This window comes from Vanessa cardui, chromosome 1 (genome assembly GCF_905220365.1).
Source record: "Vanessa cardui chromosome 1, ilVanCard2.1, whole genome shotgun sequence".
NCBI lineage: Eukaryota > Metazoa > Arthropoda > Insecta > Lepidoptera > Nymphalidae > Vanessa > Vanessa cardui.
In genome coordinates this window covers 10758646-10779648 of record NC_061123.1, presented here as the reverse complement: position 1 = coordinate 10779648, position 21003 = coordinate 10758646, and the positions used below count along the sequence as shown (strand labels likewise).

The window sequence follows — 21003 nt, the reverse complement described above, 5'->3', positions numbered from 1 at the left end:
CTATTAGTTCAACACCAAAATAAAAGAGTTATCCTTTTGATAAAGCTGTTTGCACCACTACTCCAGGGGCCAAGCGTTTCGACAGCAAATGGAACAAAAAGTAATTAGATATAATACACAAATATTTAACACCTCGCCTCATTGCCTCCACTGTTGACAAGGGGGCTGGTTCGTTTTTTACCCAAAAGATCGGAATTGCGATTCAACGGGGAAATGCTGCTAGCATTCTTGCCACCATTCTACGCGGTCAAGATTTACACAGTAACTAGTTTTAGTTCATATTTGTATATATTTAAGCATTTAATGTTATTAATTCTTATGTTAATAAATTAATTTACTTTTGATGACAAACGTAAATATAATATCAAAAGTAGATATCATTATCTTCCATATACAAGCCAACGTTTTTTTTCATTGAATGAAATCTCCAAAAGGCACCCACCCGGTTTCATGTGCAGAGAAACCGAATCTTACATATACTTATTACACTTATTACACTAACACGGCTGTGATTCTTTTCCTCTATATATTCTCGCCAGTGTTTCGTATGCGATACGGATTCAGATTCTCGTCTTTGAGGAAAGATTGTGTTTTAACCGTGATTGTGATTTTAAGCATACTCGTATGACTGATCTGCACCCCACAAGCCACCTTATTATATTATAAGTGCAGTTGCCGACGCGACGCGAGATCAGCTGTATGTTTCCTGTATTTAATTCTTCCCTATTCCTATATAAAAATAAGTTATAATTCATTGTTTACGCATTTTATTTACATTAATCAGAAAGTTGATGACAATGTAGAGCGATTATGAAGTGATATTATGACGTGTTTCCTCATTTAAATCGTAACGTATTATATGTTTGTAATTATACTAGTTATATATTATCTATAATTTATTGAATATGCAGAATATTTCATCTGCGTACTTGGTACAGTCGGCATCGTAAATATGCTATTTTTTTCTGCATTGAGAAGTTGCAATAACTCGTTTACGAATATTTATTTTAAGTAAAAGTGCACTCTTATTACTTAAATTATTTCTGAAAAAAGCTAAAATGCCAACTTAGAAGGATCACATATTTTGCTGTCTCAATATACATTCTTTTAAAGGAACCGGCCTGGAGGATCTGCGAGGAAACGGTGGAGATAAATTTATGTATAATACAGACCTCGTGTATAATATACAATCTATTAACGAGAACCGTTGCGTTGACTGTATTTCTTTTAAATCAATTAAAATAAAATAATACGTGATTAATGGATTTGTTATAGTTGAACAGGTGCGATGAAATGTAACAAAGACAGACTTTCGCAATTACAGTGCAAGAGAAATCCATCCGTATTATATAGGTATATAATAATGTACATAATATATGAAATTTCTCATATTTTTTAAACGTTAATATATATTTTAGAATAGGTCACATAGGCTTCGTAATACATGTACTATATCTATAATATATACAGTATCACCAATGTGAAATTAAGGGATGTATCATTGTGTCACAGTTTCACTGTTTTAGTCACACTTCAAACCACTACATTAAAGAACTTTTTTTTATGGTATAGGTTGGCGGACGAGCATATGGGCCATCTGATGGTAATTGGTCACCATCACCCATAGACAATGACGCTGTAAGAAATATTAACTATTCTTTACATCGTCAATGTGCCACCAGCCTTGGGAACTAAGATGTTATGTCCCTTGTGCCTGCAGTTACACTGGCTCACTCACCCTTCAAACCGGAACACGATAATACTGAGTACTGTTATTTGGCGGAAGAATGAAGAAGAACATTACAAAGTATTGCTGTTTGAAGTTAGAATACCTGATGAGTGGGTTGTATCTACCCTGTGCAAGCGCAATGCCCTAACTTAAAATTTCACTTCTTTGCGTGGCGTATAGAGGTAAAAATTTAATAAGAATATATGTATTTAATTTCATATCAAGTATTTCATTATTATCATCATTAATAACTAACATGATCAACCGTTAGAGTTTTATATTTAGTCATAAAAATACCGCTACTTTTCATTTCACACATTAGTCAATTTGGAAACATCAAAATGGCAATGTCCTATAATAACCCATTGGACTTGTTAAAAATTACAACTTGATAAATTTTGTACAGATTTTAGATAATTTATTCTTGAAAAATGATTATGTTTGAAATGTCTAAGTGAGTTTGTTTGTCATTGTACCGATTGTGCTATTTTTTTAAGATGACTTTCGAGGTAAGTAAATTGACATTAATATTTTTCATAATCATTTAATTGAATAAAAATACAGGTGCTTTTTCATTTATCAGATTAGTTTTTATTTATTAGTTAAGGGTCTCCAAAAAACGATACACACTTACGAGTACATTTCATCATACTATAATTATTTAAAATGTATGCTCCTTCAAATCAAATAATAGCTTAACATGAAATAATGACAAAACTGTAATATAAATAAATGAGACACAGTCGTACTAAATAAATTAACAACTTCTACGAAAAGGTAAATAATGGTTGTTTAGACAATGTTATGCAAAATTGAAAGTAAGTATTACAAGACAAAGTCTATTCAGAGGGCGAAACAGGATTGCTTGAGTTGAGCATACTACTGTGACGCTTCGACGATTGGCCTGCATATGCGGGCTTTTGAGGCACACAGGTGGGTTTCAAATACTTTGAATACAGAGAGCCTCCTAGCTCTGGCGACGCTAAAGGCGGACAATGAGCGCGAAATACGGGCAGCTCTTTCAGTCTTCTCTCGCTGTGAATTCAATACAAAGATCACTCCTGCAGAGTGCGGTATGTTCGGCTGTATCTGTATCTACATCACACTCAGGCATACAGATTACAACTTACGCCTGCCTAGTGCAGGTAGTATCAGCCTAGATGTTAGCGTGTCGCGACTCCTTTCGTTTTATATTTTCGATTTTTTGGATGCAACCCATATTCTGAAAAGTAATTTATATCTTTTTAAAAGATATTTGTAAAGGCGTATGAATACTATATACTTTTCTAGGCTTTCATTAAATAAACCAATAAACTTAAAATATCCCTAAAATCATTCAAATTTATTTGTCATATTTAAATGTATAGAAAATAATGAAACACCATAATATCTATACCGGATGCGCTGAAACCGTTAAAATGTACAGTAATAATATTTTAGTAAACTCTGAGTAACTTTCATTTCACCTGTAATCCACTGAATGTTCTAGAAAGATGTGTTAACGTGTAAGTATATGGCTGTTTTAAAATCACGAAACACATGTTACAATAGACTTACTTTGTTCGTAGTAAACTGACGACGTATTCGCCTTTCGTATTGGTCATAACATATTTTCATTGTTACGAAAAGCACGTTTGAAACACTTATATTTTGAGACTTGTCTTTCAATTAAATTTTTCTGAGAATAAAATTCATTCGTCTCGCTATTTGTACAGTTGTTTTAAACTTACAAGCCATATTTAAATGAGTATTAAAAGCATATTCTTTCAGTATTCTTCCAACTGTTGGGAATAAAACGAAATTACATCGGTTCTAGATAATGGCGCTCACGATATTATTTATTACGACGTTTATAGCCGCTTTGGCTAACGGTGAGTGTTTTAATTTATATTTTTCTTCTAAATATCGATCGGAATTAATCCCATGCATTGCTAATTTCGAAAAATATTAATCAGCTTCTAAAAAATATTAATAAAATAATGAGCCAAATGTCATGTAATGTATAATTATTATTTTCATTATGATAATACATATAACCAAAATAAAAAAAATCACAATTAAAAAAAAATATTTCATATTTTTCTTAAATACATTTTGTATAATAAGTAATATTCATAATAGTGAGTGAGTAATAATTGAGCAATATGCCGCACGATTTGACATGCGCGTGAAAATCTACTAATATATATAACTAATACAATTATAATCGCTTTTCATGTTGTTTTTAATAGAAAAAAATAATCAGCTGAATAGGCCATTACTGGTTAGCGTCACCGCTAACAGTCAGTAAATAGTAAGCGGTGATGACTTGGATTATAGTTGTGGACTATAAGAAATATTGACTATTTTTAAAACGTCATTAAACATGCGAACTAAAATGCAAATCTAAATTTTGCCTGGTAATACTCCGAAACAATACCCGTTTAAACCTTACAAGCATCATATTAATAGTTGCTACTATTAAATCTAAAAATATAATCACAAGTATATACAATCAATGTATATATGTATCTGTAGTTCGAGCAACTAGGAAACACAACAGTTAATTTTCATCACCATTTTTATCATTTTAATAATAATCCAGAAAAAGAAAATTAATATTTTTAACATTAATTGCAAAATGTTTTTCAAATTACAAATAACATATGTAAAAAGCAAAATATTATTAACATTATAAATATTACCTATATTTTTATTCGTATTGCATCAGAATAGTTATGGTCGTTTAGTTTTGGTTAGTAAATGAAATGAGTCATGAATTGAAGTACATTTTATTAATGTAAATTTGTTTTTTTCACAGCTAGTTTTGTATGGCAGGATGACAATAATTTTCCAGGGTAAGTGTTGACGTGTGCGAAATTTTCAATTGTAGTGTAATAAACAAAAATATTTTTAAGATCTAAATCCTGTACTATAGTTTTGTTTTTAAAAAACATACTTCGCCTAAAATGCAATGTAGCATAAATGAATATAATTTTAAAGTAAAAATGCTTACCGTGCAAATATTTATAATAATAATAAAATATTTTAAAATAGTTTAAGCAGTACAGTGACAATATGGTAGCATTTCCCCATTGAATCCAGAACTCTGGGCGATATGTGACCTACCCAGCCAGTATATATACAGCATATATACATATTTGCAATAATTTTAACCCCCATATGCATGATCCAAAAGTGAACCATTTTTGAGTTATCACGTTTTTTAGCTTTTGTTAAAATATGTCAAAACTGCAATTTAAAAAAATTATTTAGAAGAAAATATTAATTAAAATCTATTTTTTTTTCTGATTATATAAAAACATGATAATACAAGTTTAAAATAAAATTTAAATACATAAACAGTGCATAGCTAAGTTATAAGTAAGATATTTTGTAATATAGCCCTAATTAACGTTTTAACAAGGGAGTCCTCTCTAAAAAACTAAAACTCTCTGTAAAAGAGTACATACAAGTACACATAGCATGTTCTACAGTGCATCATGCAGGATAATATTCTATTCTTATAAGTCTCACGAAGAGATCCCTGAAAGGAGCGTTATTTTTTGTAAATTCGTGCTTAATGCGGATTCAGGAGTCGCGTCTTGTTTATTCGTTTTTATAAATCAGAAGAAGAAGAAAATAGATATTTTTGATATTTTTTTCTTAATAAATTTTTGAAGTTGCATTATTGACAAATTTTAAAAAAACCTAAAAAACTTGATCACTTTTGGATCATGCATATGGGGTTTAAAATTATTGCAAAAAGTCACCCCTATCACCTCCTAACGGGAATACGTCGAATTATCAATAACCCTGTATGTATTAAAAATGTTTTTTTTTTCTATTATTGTGATATCATGATCTATTAATAATTAAATTTTATTTGTTATTTCAGAAACCCCAATATGAAGGTGAGTTTTCTACAAATAGTTTTTTTTTATGATTTGTCCTTTTGATAAAGAACCATAAATTAATCGCTAAATTCCTTACATGATATTTTATTTATTTATTCCTATCATCAAATTTTTAAATGAATGTGATTGTATTAATTTATTTTTTTCATTTAGTAATGAATAATTAATATTTATAAAAATAATTATTTTACAGTTATTTAATAATAATTTCCCGAAATTTCCAAAATTTCCTCAATTCCCAACATTTCCCACCATACCACCATTCCGTCACTTCACTTTCCCTCCCTTCCCCACAATTCCTCCAATTGTTGTTATGACTCCCGAAGACATTGCAAGGAAGAAGGGGCCCAATTATAATGGGGTAGCGGTTAGCTCGTTCAGCTCTACTACTTTGGACAAAGATGGAAAAGTGATCCACAATAGTGATGGCAGAATACTTACTAATAACAACGGCGTGGTTAGAGAATATAAATGTAAGTTTATTTTATTTAAACTATTTAACATATGTACTTTATATCTTATTACTTCTCCAAGTTTTTGTAAATTGTGTTTGAGCGACATCGAAAAGGAATGAAATGAAATCAAAATAAACTTTAATCAAGTAGGCTTTTACAAGCACTTTTGAATCGTCATTTTACAATTAAGTGAAGCTACCACCGGTTTGGAAAGTAGATTCAACCGAGAAGAACCAGCAAGAAACTCAGTAGTTAGTCTTTTTCAACTTTTAAAAAACACAGTCATGTTAGTTAGATATAATTATATATGTATTTAATATATCCTACCTGGAAATCAACAGGTATTAACTCCACGCAATTTTATCATCTATAAAATCTTGTATCGAATAATATGCCTTTTTTACTAATGTGTTTTTTACAATCGTTTTGAATTTACGAAATGCATATAAATATGGGATTACTGGATGAAAACCCGGTAAAGTAAATAAAACTAAATAAATATACTAAGTACCGTAAACCTGCTGTGTTATTTGCGATACACTTTCTTGATTCACCCGGAATCGTCAAACATGGCCGCCCGCTGAATTTCATGAAAAGCATTTAATGTGGATGTATCTCGATTGTACGAATTTTGCGGATATGTTATAGACTAAAATTATTTTTTAACAATATATAAATGTAGATACGATCCAATCGGGGCGCAGGGCTGTATGAAATTATTTATACCTATAGATATATGACATTAACACAGCCACATTTTTAGTGACGTAATAATAATAATGTTGTACTGTTTTTGAAATATTTTTACAAGGTTACGTTACTAAAATACGTAAACAATAATTATTATTGGTGTGTGGCAATAAAGTTAGTAGTACTTGAACAGTTTATATAAAAATTCAAATAAAAAGGATTTTTTCTTATCTATATATAAACTTTATTCCAACGGCAAAAGGAGTAAAGGCAAACAAACATATCCAAGGCGACTAGGTAATAGTTTTCCTATATTATGGACCTACTGTAGTGCACACTGACTCACTCAACCTTCAATCCGCAACACATCAATACTATGTATGTTGGTTTGGCGGTACTTGGTAGCAATGTCTGATAGCCCTACAAAAAAGTAAACTAATTCTGCCATTGAAATTGAGAAATTGGCAATTAATAAAAACTTTTTATTCATTTTTTTTACAGTTGGAGACAACCCTTCAAATGTTAACGTAGTGTACGTATATTATGTTTAAATAATTATCTTTAATAAGTATATATATTTTTTATTATTACCAAGTACATATTTAGTTCTGCTCACTTACGAAGACCATCTGTAATATAGAAAAAAAATTGAATAATTAGCTCCGAAGATTGTCCTTTACAAATTAACAAATTTTCCCCTATTATTACATTAATATAAATAAATAAGACATCTCACGCACCTGTAAGGCACCATTTATATATTACGTCAGACAATTGTCGCCAGTTTTTGACCCCCTTCCTCGTTTAATATTTAATACATTAGAATAAAAGGAAAATAATGAATACATGTTTGGTTATATATATTTATTTTTCAAAGTATCAATATTTTTTTTTGTAATTTCAAAATTTCTAGATTTATCCGAGCTATCCTCGGCCACCGCATGGTTTCCCGCGCTTTTCCAAATAGTTTTAACTTTGCATATTTTTTTTAACTTTCCTAAGAACTATCAAAACTCCTTCCCATCCCCATGTAAGAAAAAATAAGACTTAAAAATTAAAATATTACAGTTTAATAATAAATTTCCGAAATATCCCTAATTTCCTCAATTTCCATCTTTTTCTTACGTAATAAAGAGTGCTACTCATATAATGAAGGTGCGCTTCGTGAGTGCGTAGATCTATAATAAATTTAAATTTATCATGTGTAGAGATGGCCCAGTGGTTAGAACGCGTGCATAACCGATGATTTCGGGTTCAAGCCCAGGCAAGCATCACTATGTATATGTGCTTAATTTGTGTTTATAATTCATCTCGTGATCGGCGGTGAAGGAAAACTGTGTGTGTCTAATTTCATCGGAATTCTGCCACATGTGCATTCTACTAACCCGCATTGGAACAGCGTGGTAGAATATGTTCCAAACCCTCTCCTTAATGGAAGAGAAGGCCTTAGCATAGCAGCGGGTACATTACAGGCAGTTACTTTAATTTACTTTACCTAATGGGTATTATTAGATGTTTCATTTTGTTATTTTTATTTCAGAACGGTAAGCGAATCATAAGGATAATAAGTAATTCTTGCAGCGTCGTAGTTATTCTTACGTAATATTAATTATATTTAAATTTAATAATGAAAGCACCGTTGAATATAGATATATTTAGGTAGGTAATTTTTATTTTATAATCTTATTTATGACTAACATTATGCACTAATTCAATTCTTATTTTAAATTCATATATTTTCTTATCTATTTATTGGTAAATAAACCTTTGTTACTGAGAAGAAAAAGATCTTTGCTTTCATACCTAATTAAAAGTCACTTAATGCATACATTATAATAATAGCAATCTTACTTCTGTTAGAGTTTGCTTATGTACTCATATAAAATGCCTTTAAATTAATCGTGTGAAATTCTATATAATCTAATCTAAGTCTATATATCTCTAATATATTAGATGCATTTATAAATAAACTTTAATAACCTCTTTATAAAACATTGGTTATCGATATATTAAATAACATAAGTATACGAAAATTAACCATAAATAAATATCTTTATCAAGAAATTTTACTATCTTAACAAAGATCGTCTCTTATTCAGCCATTGTTTTTTAAATTAAGTTTATTCAAAATTAAAAAAAATCTCTATTATATATTTGGCATATTATTATTGTATATTTGGCACAGTAAACTTTAACGTAAATAATTTCTACTAAATATATACTAAGTTATATAACAAGTATATTTATATGTTGCACCTTTTAACAAATGTTACTCTTTATTGCAGCAACCTCGAATATTAGTTCCGAAGGTAATAAAATTTTCAAATAGCTAATAAACACAGGGCGAAAACCACATAGGTTTTCGCGCTATTTCGTCCTTAACCACAGATGGTATCCCATCCATTAAAACATAAGCTAATTACGTAAGAACCAAGTGTTGGGTATCGATTAGTTGGGCTATTTTGTAATAAGAAACTCGAAACTCTCCTGAAAACACGTGCTTGAAATATCAGTATTTGAAATGCGACATTAACTATAATAATTACAAAGTTCATAGGATTCACGTATCAAAATAAGTCAGTCGTCAATATTTTACAAGTGAGATACGAAGTGATTTCTTACAGAATCGCACTGCAGACCCCAGAATCTTGTTTAAGGTTCACATATTTCTACGGCAAACTCCGATAGCAAAATAACTACGTATAAATTAGCTGTATTTACGTTGATCCAAATTATAAATTGTCAATCCATTTTGTCCCTTATTAGAGAGTAGTAAACGTTTTCAGAAACAATCATGGCAGCCTATCATACCAATTCTACCGTTAGACCCTGAAGTTCTTAAGGTCTACAAACCAGAGAGGAACGTGCACTTTGTCGGAACATCAGCCGTGACGTACTCCCAAGCCAGTGACGTCAACGGGGTCAAAACGAATGCTGGGGCTTCTAAAATAATTACAAATGTCAACGGCAATGTTGCGGAGAAAATTGATGTTTTCCGCGATAACGAAGTGTAAAGATTAACATGGTTAATAATATATGTCTTACTTAATAATTAAATATGGACGAAAAGTTCTTAATGTATTTCTATTCAATTGTTTTATTTCATACTGATAGTGTGATTATGTTTAAATAAAATTATGATCTATTTTTTTATATTATATTCGTCTATTGTAATTTTTAATTATATTATAACTTTAATAAAATAATTGTGTTCCAAAAAAATTATTGCCTTATTTACTTTCCTTAACCTTTACCATTTTCTGCCTCGCACAACCACTTTGTGGAACCAGCTTTCACCGGTGGTTTTTCCGAACCGATACGACATGGGAACCTTCAAGAAAAGAGCGTATTCCTTCCTTAAAGGCTAGCAATGCACCTGCAACCCTCCTGGTGTTGCAGATGTCCATGGGCGGTGGTAGTCAATTTCCATCAGGTGAGCCTCTTGTTCGTTTGCCAACCATGTCATAAAAAAAATAAAATTTTAATAATGCTATATTTGCTAACAAAGAAAGTGGCGTTTAAATTATTTTTCTTAACTTAGTTATGATACATAATAAAAATTATTATTTGGAATATGTAAAGTGTTTCATTTGCGAAATCAAATGCGTATTCTGAGTATATGATGTCTAATAAAATGGTCGTAATTAGGCTTGTTGTATTTATTTATATATATATAATTGTAGCTTAAGTTACTCCTTATTATATCAGTTATCTGCCAGCGAAAGTCTCGTCAAATTTGGTCAGGCCGTTCCAGAGATGAATAATAAGAAAGTACTACATACTACCATATTTATAAGCAGCGAATCGAATAGCAATATTTTATATATAACAATAAGCTTTTAAAATCTCGCAGGATTACATATATTTAAGATATAAAGAAACTAAAAAGAAAATATTACTGACCCTCAATGTTTAAATATATTAAGTAAGAAATTGAAGTTAATCCTGACCAATATGTAATATCAGGATTGGCCTTCCTCCCTCACCATGATGGGCTTTCAGAATACTTCAGCCTTTTGTGCCGATTCTCTGCTAAGCATCGCTTACAGAATTGATGGTACGAAAAGCTCTCGTGGATCTGATTTGCATCTGCTTTCCATGTAGGGCATAACTCCAGCGTATACCAGGCGGAGTTATGTTTCGGCCAATGTTCTTTATCTTAGCCGTTAGATCTTTTAATACTGTTCGAATACTGGCATAGGGTGCTTGCTATGCTTGGTTAAATACTTTAGACGGTTGCCTATATTAATAAAATGAAAAATAGCATTTAATCTTGACTATTTTGAAAAATCAATTTAAAAAAGTGGTAGGATAAAAACACAAACCTATCTTTATTGTGGTCACTGCAAATACGATCTTATTGTATCTAGAAGAATTAAATATTAAACCGATCACTTTACTGATTTAAGTCGACACTTAATTCGTTATAAATAAATTAATCCTTTCTCAAATTTTGTTGCACTAGTCTCGAGCATAAACATCTGCAGTTTCGATTACCGAACCAACTCAGCTAAATATAAAATATAAACAAACGAATGGTTACTCACTTAATTGACACTTTCTCAATGTGTTTACAAATAATACGAATTAAATCTTAGCTCCTTATACTTATAAGGAAATGAGTAGGAAAAATAGACATACGGTCTATGTATCGAGAAAATGTAGAGGAGAGTCTAGTTCTCTAAAGAATATTCTGCCATAAATTTACCTTTATATTGTCCGTTTGCCTTTGTTGTTATGTAATCACTATCTATTAAGACCTATTTCCTAAGGAAAGAGTAAGTTTATGAGCACGTTTTAACGCTAGCATTTGTTTTTATTCTCATCGTTTAATATATATATAGACTACAGTTTAAACATCGCATGTAAAAATCAAGTAATTCGGTAAACATCAATAGCTTAACAATAAGAGTCAAAAATATGTATATATTAAAGATAGGCGCACAGCTAGGCGGGCCGCAACGGGCCGCATCGCAACGCATTGGCGCATCGCTAGCCAGGCGTATTTTTGCGGCGATGTTATGCGTTGCAATGCGGCCCGTCTCAGTGTGCGTTAGCAGACGCAACAATTCGACGAAATTAGTTCGCGAATTACCATAATTAATTAATAAAAATAATTAATAAAACAGAAACCGAATCATCAACAATATTTATTCAGGTATTTTTTTATAATACGAAAGTTTATTATTTTCTTTAGTAGAACAGTAGGTACAAGGAATTTTACGACCTACAACATCCCAAATATGATGATGTACATAGTTTGCGCGAGCCTAAGAACTATTGTAATCTGACTTACGGCATCCAGCAGCCTGTCATTATATTCCGGTTCGGGCTTCTATTGGATAACAATTATAGAACGAGACATAACCAATAACTATGTAAATTTATTTATGTAAAAAATTAATAAAATAATAGAAAAATCAAAAGAAAAGTCATGAAGTGATTAATATATTAGGTTGGGGAAAAAGTCTTTTCGCATATAGTATGTATGAACTTGTAATAAAATCTCTTTGGCTATACCATTTGTATCGGGCTGGTTTTGGTATCATTAAAAAGTTTTAATTTTAAAGAAGGCACTTCCAAATTCAAATTAGGAATTTGTGTGATTTTCATTTGTTTTTGTTGTTGTTAAAATGAGTGAATCTAAAGAAGAAATTCGATACATTTTAAAATTTTACTATAAAAAAGGTAAAAATGCAACTCAAGCCGCGAAAATAATTTGTGATGTTTATGGACCTAATGCAGTATCTGTGAGAGTAGCGCAAGTTTGGTTTAAGCGTTTTCAAGCCGGAAATTTTGATATCAAAGATGCATCTCGCTCTGGTCGCCCTGTTACGGACAAAATTGATGCCATTTTTGAAAAAGTGGAGCAAGATCGGCATATTAGTAGTTACGATGTAGCTGAAGAACTGGCAATTGACCACAAAACGGTTTTGACTCATTTGAATAAAGCTGGGTACACAAAAAAACTCGATATATGGGTGCCTCATGAACTCACCGAAAGAAACCTAATGAACCGTGTACTCATTTGTGATTCTTTATTACGACGTAATGAAACCGAACCATTTTTGAAGAAGCTGATAACTGGTGATGAAAAGTGGATCACATACGACAAGAACGTGCGAAAAAGATCGTGGTCAAAGGCCGGTCAAGCTTCACAGACTGTGGCAAAACCCGGATTAACTCGCAACAAGGTAATGCTGTGTGTATGGTGGGATTGGAAGGGCTTCATTCATTATGAGCTGTTACCGCCCGGCAGGACCATCGATTCAGAACTGTATTGCGAACAATTGATGAGATTGAAGCAAGAAATTGAGAGAAAGCGGCCAGAATTGATCAACAGAAGGGGTGTGGTTTTTCACCATGACAATGCTAGACCTCACACATCTTTAGCCACTCAACAAAAATTACGAGAGTTTGGCTGGGAGGTATTAATGCATCCGCCGTATAGTCCTGACCTTGCACCTTCAGATTTTCATCTGTTTCGGTCTTTGCAGAATTCCTTAGGTAGTGTCAGGTTAACATCACGAGAGGACTGCCAAAACCACTTGTCGCAGTTTTTCGATCAGAAGCCCCAAAATTTTTACAGCAATGGGATCATGTCACTACCAACAAGATGGCAAAAAGTTTTGGAACAAAGTGGCACCTACATACTTTAGTCAAATGTAAATAAACTAAGTATAAAAAAAACTTTTTGAATTTTCATATAAAATACGAAGAAACTTTTTCCCCAACAATAAGTTATAATGTTTTCGGCTATCGTCGGAAAAAAAATTCAGCATAGACTGCGCACGCCTTGATGCAGTAGTTTTGGAGTTTATTTCACAATGCTGCTTCACATGTAATGTACCTATAAGATATATGATGAACACTTGAAGGTTTCGCATGGAGGTTTCATACGGTATGGTACGGTATACGAGTAAGCACAACAAACAACATTATTAATAATTATATAACAAACATCTACATATAATTAATAATTATCCGCTCTCGACTTTGTAGATAGCCGAATTTAAGTATATATTTGAAAAAAAAATAGAATACACAAAATATTTTAAAACACAATAGGTAAGGTTGTTCTGTCTTCATTCGTAAGACATGGAGAATAAAGTACACATTTATGAGATTTTCAACAGCATCAAGCTCATTTATGCCAAAACATGTTAGATACAAGAACACATTGCCAACACAACATAACAATTAGAAAATCATTGTCGCATACTTGAAAAATTGCCATCTTTTCTATTTGAGAAGATTCTTGTATTCACTATATAGAACAAGGATAGTGTCGCAAATGACATCACAAGGTCGTACTGAGGGCAAAGTAACGTTATTCGTTTCAAAAAGATGACTTTTGTTCTTGTAGAAGGATAAATATATTTTCATACAAAAAAATGTATTGTAATTTGATATAACGCCTACGAATGAAATTATAGTAAGATACGAAGAAGTAGAAACAATCTGTATTGGAGTAATAGTACAGGATCCGGGGCCTATTTTGTCACTTGATTACTATCAAGCTAATTTTCCGTGAGTAGCTTCATTTTGATAAGACGCCCAACAATTTCCTGTGCGAAAATTCTCGATATTGGTAGCTAACAGAGGTAGCAATAATAAAATATGTCGATTTGATGATTCTCAAATATTAATTACTAACTGGATTGTTTTTTATTAAATCTTAAGATAATTATCTAAATTATTTGAAAAAATATTTGTCCTACAAAATCTATGGTTTCATCAAAGAGTCCTCCCCCTCCAACATGTATTGATAACGAGATCACCAAAAATTATTACTAACCAGCTGATTTTTTTTTTATTACTTAGTTAATATATATATAATGTCACGGTCATATTGTCCTACAAATTCCGTGGTATGTTATCCCGGTCCTACGGTCAGAAATTGTTAATACCATAAGACCATTTTTCTCATTACTAACTGTAGGACAAAAATATTACATAATAGGTTAGTGTGTTCAGTGCCCAAATAAAACAATGTCCTACAAAAAAACAGGTATGTATCACTAGTCCGACAAAAATTGTCATTTTTTCGTTTTCCGATTTCTAACATAAGATACAGTGAGAAAATCTTTTTTAAAATTTTAATAAGTTTATTTTTTTGAAAAATGAGGTACAAAAATTGGTGTATTGGTGTATTTATAGATAATAAAAATTAATCTTCATCTTATTCATCCGATGAATCATAATCTTCGCTACTAACATCGCTGTCATCTTCATTTGTGTCACTTTCCTCACTTGTGATATCTGACTCTATAATAACATGAAAAAATTAAGTAAATTATATAATAATGAATAATCAATCAATAAATAACAATAGTATAAATAGGTTACCTTGTATTTCAGAAGATAATTCTTCAAAAGATGGACTTTGGGGACCATCAAACCAATAGTATTCATATTTGCCATCAATTATTGTCCATCCAAAATTTTCCGGCAATTTTTCCGTGGGGTACCGCATATGTGCGTTACACCATACATTGCAGATAAATACAGTTCTTTTAATTTGTTGTAACAATTCTTCTTTTGTTGGTGGCAAACTGGAAGGATCATATCCTACGATTTTTTGTTTTAAAATTTTTTCATTCTGATTTTTTGATCTATATCCTTTTTCAAATAACTCGTACCGTCCTTTGTTGATATCATTTTTTATTTTTAATGAATACACTCTGCATACATACTCTTCAATAATTTGAAATACCTCATTCGATGTTGTTAATGCTGTATTTTCAATGTGTAGGAGTTGAATAAAAGCCTCTTGAAATTTTTTATTTTTCTTTAAAATACTAAAAGGTCTCTTTTTTCCTTTACGAAAGAAAGCGGGATTATAATCATTTCCTGTAAAAATATGGCATATAGCGAGTGAACAAGATAATTGATCCCCAAGTTTTTCATACATTTCATTTATGTTTAAGTACATTTTTTTTTACTCGTGCTTAAATTAATTATTACTTGAATTTCATCTTTTAAATACTTAAAATTAGCCAGCATTATTATTGGTATATCAGAATCTGTACAATGTATCTGCACACGATAGTTAGAATTTAATTGACAAATGTGGTATACAATTTTGGTATCAGCTTCTTCATGATAACACGAGAGGTTATAGTCAATGACTCTTTTTATTTTATTTTCACTAGACACCTCATAAGTGTAACATTGATCATAGTTAAGTTTAACAGTTTTTCCTGTGATCAATATAATAAATTCGTCCCTTGTCCAATCTTCAATTAAAAATTCGACAAATTTTTCTTTAAAGTTGTTGCTCCTCAATAATTTGCAGAAATCTGCAGGACGATTAGAGTCTTTACGTATTACGTCATACTGTGTGTCCTCTTCACCTCTCAAATCATGTTCAAAATCTTTAATACTGGGTTTTTTGTATTTGTCAAATATAACATGTACTTCTTTTCTGTTATATGTAAGTATTTTTAATATATGCATCGAGATTTTACCATATTTGTTTGGAAGGTTCTTCAATGTATGTAATAAATAAAATCCATCTACTAAGTGAATGTCTGCTTCTGGAGGATTTAGTATTTCAGTTTGATATTCTAGTAATTCATTAATAACCACAGATTTGGGGGTCTTGCAAATTGTTCCATTTGTGTGACAAAGTGAAAATGGAATAGGAGCTAGAGGATAACTTAATGCTTTTTCTATATCAATTTTATTTTGTAGTGACGCATAAAGTAGACGACCAAAAACATCTCTTTGTATCTTAACTTCTCTCACTTTTCCATTAATTTTGACTTTTTTCGTATTTTTGTACTCAAAATTAATTATTTTATTTTTAGTTATAGCTTTATCAAACCTATCTGGTGTAGCTCGAGTCTCAGCAATGAAATTCTTTTGTTGTTTTTCGCCTTCGATCTCAACTGATGATAAAAATTTATATATTTCATCGTTCACTGACTGACCTTTCGATATATTGTAAAGATGATCTTCTGACAGCTCTAATGCAAAAGGATTGGTATACTGCTTTATCAGTTGCATCAGTACTTCTAAGTTTTTGGTAGATTTATTAATAGTTGACTTCTTTAAATCATTCGTAATATCATCTGTTGATTTCATATTACAAAACTCCATTACTTTAGATATAATACTTGTACGTAGTGAATGAATAATTGACCATTTTTGTCTTGCAGAGAACGAGTTTGTAATATTAATAATTCCAGAAGCTTTAGAAGCAGCGTCAGCGTTGATTGTTTGTTCAAGTGTTAAATCAACTGGGATTCTTGAAAAAGGTTTCATTGTTCTTCGAATGCCTATGAAACTCTTTTGACAATCATCAAGCAATCCGGGATGTGTAGTTTCAATATTTATCAACTTATCCCAATAAATAGACATATACCTTGCATAATTATGATGATTCATTGAAAAAAAGACATTTGTTATTTTCGGTAAAGTGTGTACAAATAAACTGAAGTCACCTATACGAATACTATATTCTAATTGGAGATAATATTCTACTAATCTTGTGTACATTAAATAAATTTGAGGTGTTTTACCATGACTTCCATTTAAAGTTTCATTTTTATATTCTTCATATTTGTTAAATAAGATCTTTAAATTCCCATTGGTTATTTGTGGGTCATCATTTTGTTGCTCATTAAATATTTCTAAGTATTCTTTAATATTTTCCAGGTTCTGATAATGTTGTAAAAACCTTTCCAAATGCAAAATCTGCAAAGCAAGAGAAAGTAGAGGATGAATTTTCCTGCACCGATTAAAGTGTTTCCCACTTATAAAGGAATTGATAGAACCACTGGCCAAAATTTCGCTATCTATAAGAATATTTGTTAACCCACATCCACTTATAATTTTTTCCGATAGCTTTCATGAATGATAACATTGTGTGGAAAGGTCCAAAATTAATGAAAAGTTTTTGAAATTCATCCTCCGCACTCTGTATCCGTAAAGCAATTTTGGCCATAGCTAAATCGTAAGTAACGCTGAAGAAATTTTTCTGACATTCCGAAGCGATTTGCAAACTTCTTCGCATGGTCTCCTTTACAACAGCCGGATCCGTGGGTGAATTATTAATTTGCGTTAAATACTCAATCTTTTGAATTCTACTGTCATCTTTTAAAATTTTGGCATTATATCCTACCCACATTAGCGTGTTTGAAATTTGAAAGTAATGGGAAAGTATCCATGTAAAATATCTGTGCTGAAAATTAATTAAATTTTGCGGTTCTTCAGATAACGCTACACTACTACTACGCCAAAGTTCTGGACGACGTTGCTTCGCGTACGGTACATTTTCAAATGTCTGTTCCTCAAACGAACGTTTTCTACGGCCAGTCAAATCACGAACATTAACTGATAAATTCTGTTGAGCTTCTGTAGATGCATCGTTCCTTTTGATGATGTTCAATTCTTCTTCTGTAGGGATATTTTGATAAATGATACCCACAGTGTCATGCAAGGTATTTTTACCAGAGCTTGTCTCTACATATCTGTCGAAATTATCCCACGCTACTCCAGATGATAATAAAGAAGTTGGTTGAATGCCGGCAGGACATGATCGATTATTAGTGGCACAAGAATATGCAGCAGACGTCTCCAATTCCAGTACGCTTGGATAATTGATGCAGTAACCTTGTCTGCTTAATATATCCACAACTTTTTTGCTTCCCGTGAGGCTTTTCATTGTTATACCCAGTAAAATATGTTTTCGCGGTTTAATATAACCTTTAGTAATACTGTAGATTGAGTCCTGCGAATAACATGAAGACAATCTCTGAACCCGATCGCAGCTTTCTTTGCCAATACCGTTCAAAGCAGTAGTCCAAAATAAATCCAACCATTTTGGAACATCGCACTCTCCTTCATTTAATACTTCACTATCAATGAAATCAGTTAAAGGTTTTTTTTTAATTTTCAATATATTTTTTCGATATTTCAAGGCGAAATCCTGTGCTTCTTGTTGAAATAATATATTACTGATTTCTTCATCATCGGTTGTTTCAATATCTACATCAGATGAAATAACAAATTGTTGATTAGAAATATTAACCAATGATATTTTGTGTCTTAATTGAGCTTGTATAAAATCCTTAAGAGCTTTATTGCTGAATGTGGTAGCTTCTAAATTTGCGTGGTCATACATTTCTTTCACAAATTCAGCATAACAATATTTCAAGTGAGCTAATGACATCACTCGTCGATTTATAATAATTTCTAGCTGAATATAATTAATCAATCGTTCTCTGGCAATTTTATGGCCTTCTCGTTTCGTAGCCCAATCATTACTTGGAGGTGGATTCGTTTTCCTTTGGTATTTCGCAAAATAATTCACACTACATATATTGTGATACGCCAAAAAATCATCGTTAACCGAGTTAGTTTCGTCTTGAATTTTTAGTAACATCTCTATATCACCCAGTTCTGTTGAATAATTTTTAATTTTTTCCAGAAAGGACATTTTGTTTTTAATTTTACGACAGTAAATTTGTCGCCCTTTACGTTTTATATTGACTTTTTCACAAAAAAAACATTTCTTTGCTGACTCATCATCTCGAAAACTTTGTACATCTACTTCACAATCTGTATTGTCCCCCTCAACAGTATTTTCCGAGTCTTCGATATTACTGGTTTCATCATTTACTAATGTTGAATTTTGGTCAATATTTCTGTAAATAATAACGTGCGCAGCAGTTTTATAATGGAAAATAAATAAATAATGTCAAGAAGATTTTTTGAGATTTGTATAACAAATAAAAAAAAAATTTTAATTAACTAACCGTGAAGTGCATGGCAATGGGTCTGGTTCTGCATTTGGAGCATACGTTAAAGAAATCGAGGAATCAATAATTGCGGTAGATTGAGACGTAGATGATGTTGAAGCTGGCTCAGTGCTGTGTATATGAGAAATTATTTAAAAAAAAAAAAAAATATTATTTATTTGAGAAAGATGCAAGTACACACAGTCTACATAAATATCACTTAAGATTATCGATATTGAAAAAATGATCCCATATTAAATTAATATTTGGTAAAATAGTTATACAAGAACAAATGTAAATAATAAAAAACTTCCCGAGAAGAGTCGAGCATTTCCGAACGTATTTGAATTCTCCGAGGGTTGAATGAGTAAACAATAAACACGTGGCTTAGTTTATTATTGCATTAAATATATTTATATTATACTCCAAAGGATCATGGTAGAAAAATCACTGAGTCTTTTTGAAGTGTCTTAAGATGTGATATATTCAAAACTCTGTTATTTTATTACCACATTTTTTTTATAAAACTAGTTTTTCAAAAGGAAGTCTAAAAAAAAATGTAATTATAAAAGTTAATTAATTACTTCCGGTTTACTAAAACTAGCAGTTTTTAGGTAATAATGTGACCACGCTACGATTTTTATTTATTTTAGCGTTTTTCATGAAATACTATTTTAGTTCATAATAAACATTATCTTTCAATAATTTTAAAAATAAAGTAAAAAAATATTCGAGCGACTTACCTTTCATAAGACAAATATTTTGATTTCACTCGAAATTCTTTGTAACAAGAGGAATGATAACCTATTACTTCGTCATTCCAATTTTCAGGTAATATAACATCTCCATATTTATGTTGATGATGTTTTCGAGCAGATAAAAAAGTTTTACAGGAAAGCCAAATGTCTGCATTAAACTTCTTCACTTCTTCCCTTTTCTCTCGGAAAGAAGGATTTTCACAAAGCAAATTACACAAAAAACACTCCATAATTATTTTGCAGCACGTGAACTGAAAAATGCTTACTAACACGCTTATACTCGACACAAACGTGGGATACCTACTACGACGGAGTAAAAATGCTCTGCTGTTGTAGACAAATACAGAAACCCAAGCGGCACAAAGTTTTCTTTGTTATTGTTTTGTTTAATTTCAGTTGGCGTTCAGTAATTTTTTAACTTATTGTTAAGTGAAATCTACCGAAAAGTTTTTACCGTTTTTTTCTCACGCTTAAGAAATAAATTGATTTTTAATTTCATGACTTTCCAATATATATTCAATTGGAGCACCGCAATAGCGTACCACGCTATTTTTACATTTATGATCTGTACTACTACTTTCGACCGTAGGACCGGGATAACATACCACGGAATTTGTAGGACAATATGACCGTTACATTATATATATATTAACTAAGTAATAAAAAAAAATCAGCTGGTTAGTAGTAATTTTTGGTGATCTCGTTATCAATATATGTTGGAGGGGGAGG

General features: G+C 31.3%; 2 protein-coding genes across 3 annotated transcripts; one reads left to right on the top strand and one right to left on the bottom strand.

Annotated features, from left to right (window-relative positions):
- The first annotated feature begins 3371 nt into the window (after positions 1–3371).
- On the top strand, positions 3372–9857 carry LOC124533348 (seroin-like). Of its 2 annotated transcripts, XM_047108563.1 has the most exons (8): positions 3372–3600; positions 4530–4566; positions 5607–5622; positions 5819–6098; positions 7272–7302; positions 8311–8314; positions 9056–9079; positions 9557–9857. In XM_047108563.1, exons 1-8 carry the CDS (start codon positions 3549–3551, stop codon positions 9782–9784), a joined length of 672 nt encoding a protein of 223 aa, XP_046964519.1. In that variant the 5' UTR covers positions 3372–3548; the 3' UTR covers positions 9785–9857. The 2 variants fall into 2 exon arrangements, with proteins under 2 accessions (XP_046964519.1, XP_046964529.1); XM_047108573.1 differs by lacking the exon at positions 9056–9079 and having other exon boundaries at positions 3381–3600.
- A 4645-nt stretch (positions 9858–14502) lies between these two features.
- Positions 14503–16194, bottom strand: LOC124534451. The gene is made up of 2 exons (XM_047110343.1): positions 15120–16194; positions 14503–15038 (listed from the first exon to the last, which is right to left on the bottom strand). Exons 1-2 carry the CDS (start codon positions 15703–15705, stop codon positions 14953–14955), a joined length of 672 nt encoding a protein of 223 aa, XP_046966299.1. The 5' UTR covers positions 15706–16194; the 3' UTR covers positions 14503–14952.
- Positions 16195–21003: the final 4809 nt, after the last annotated feature.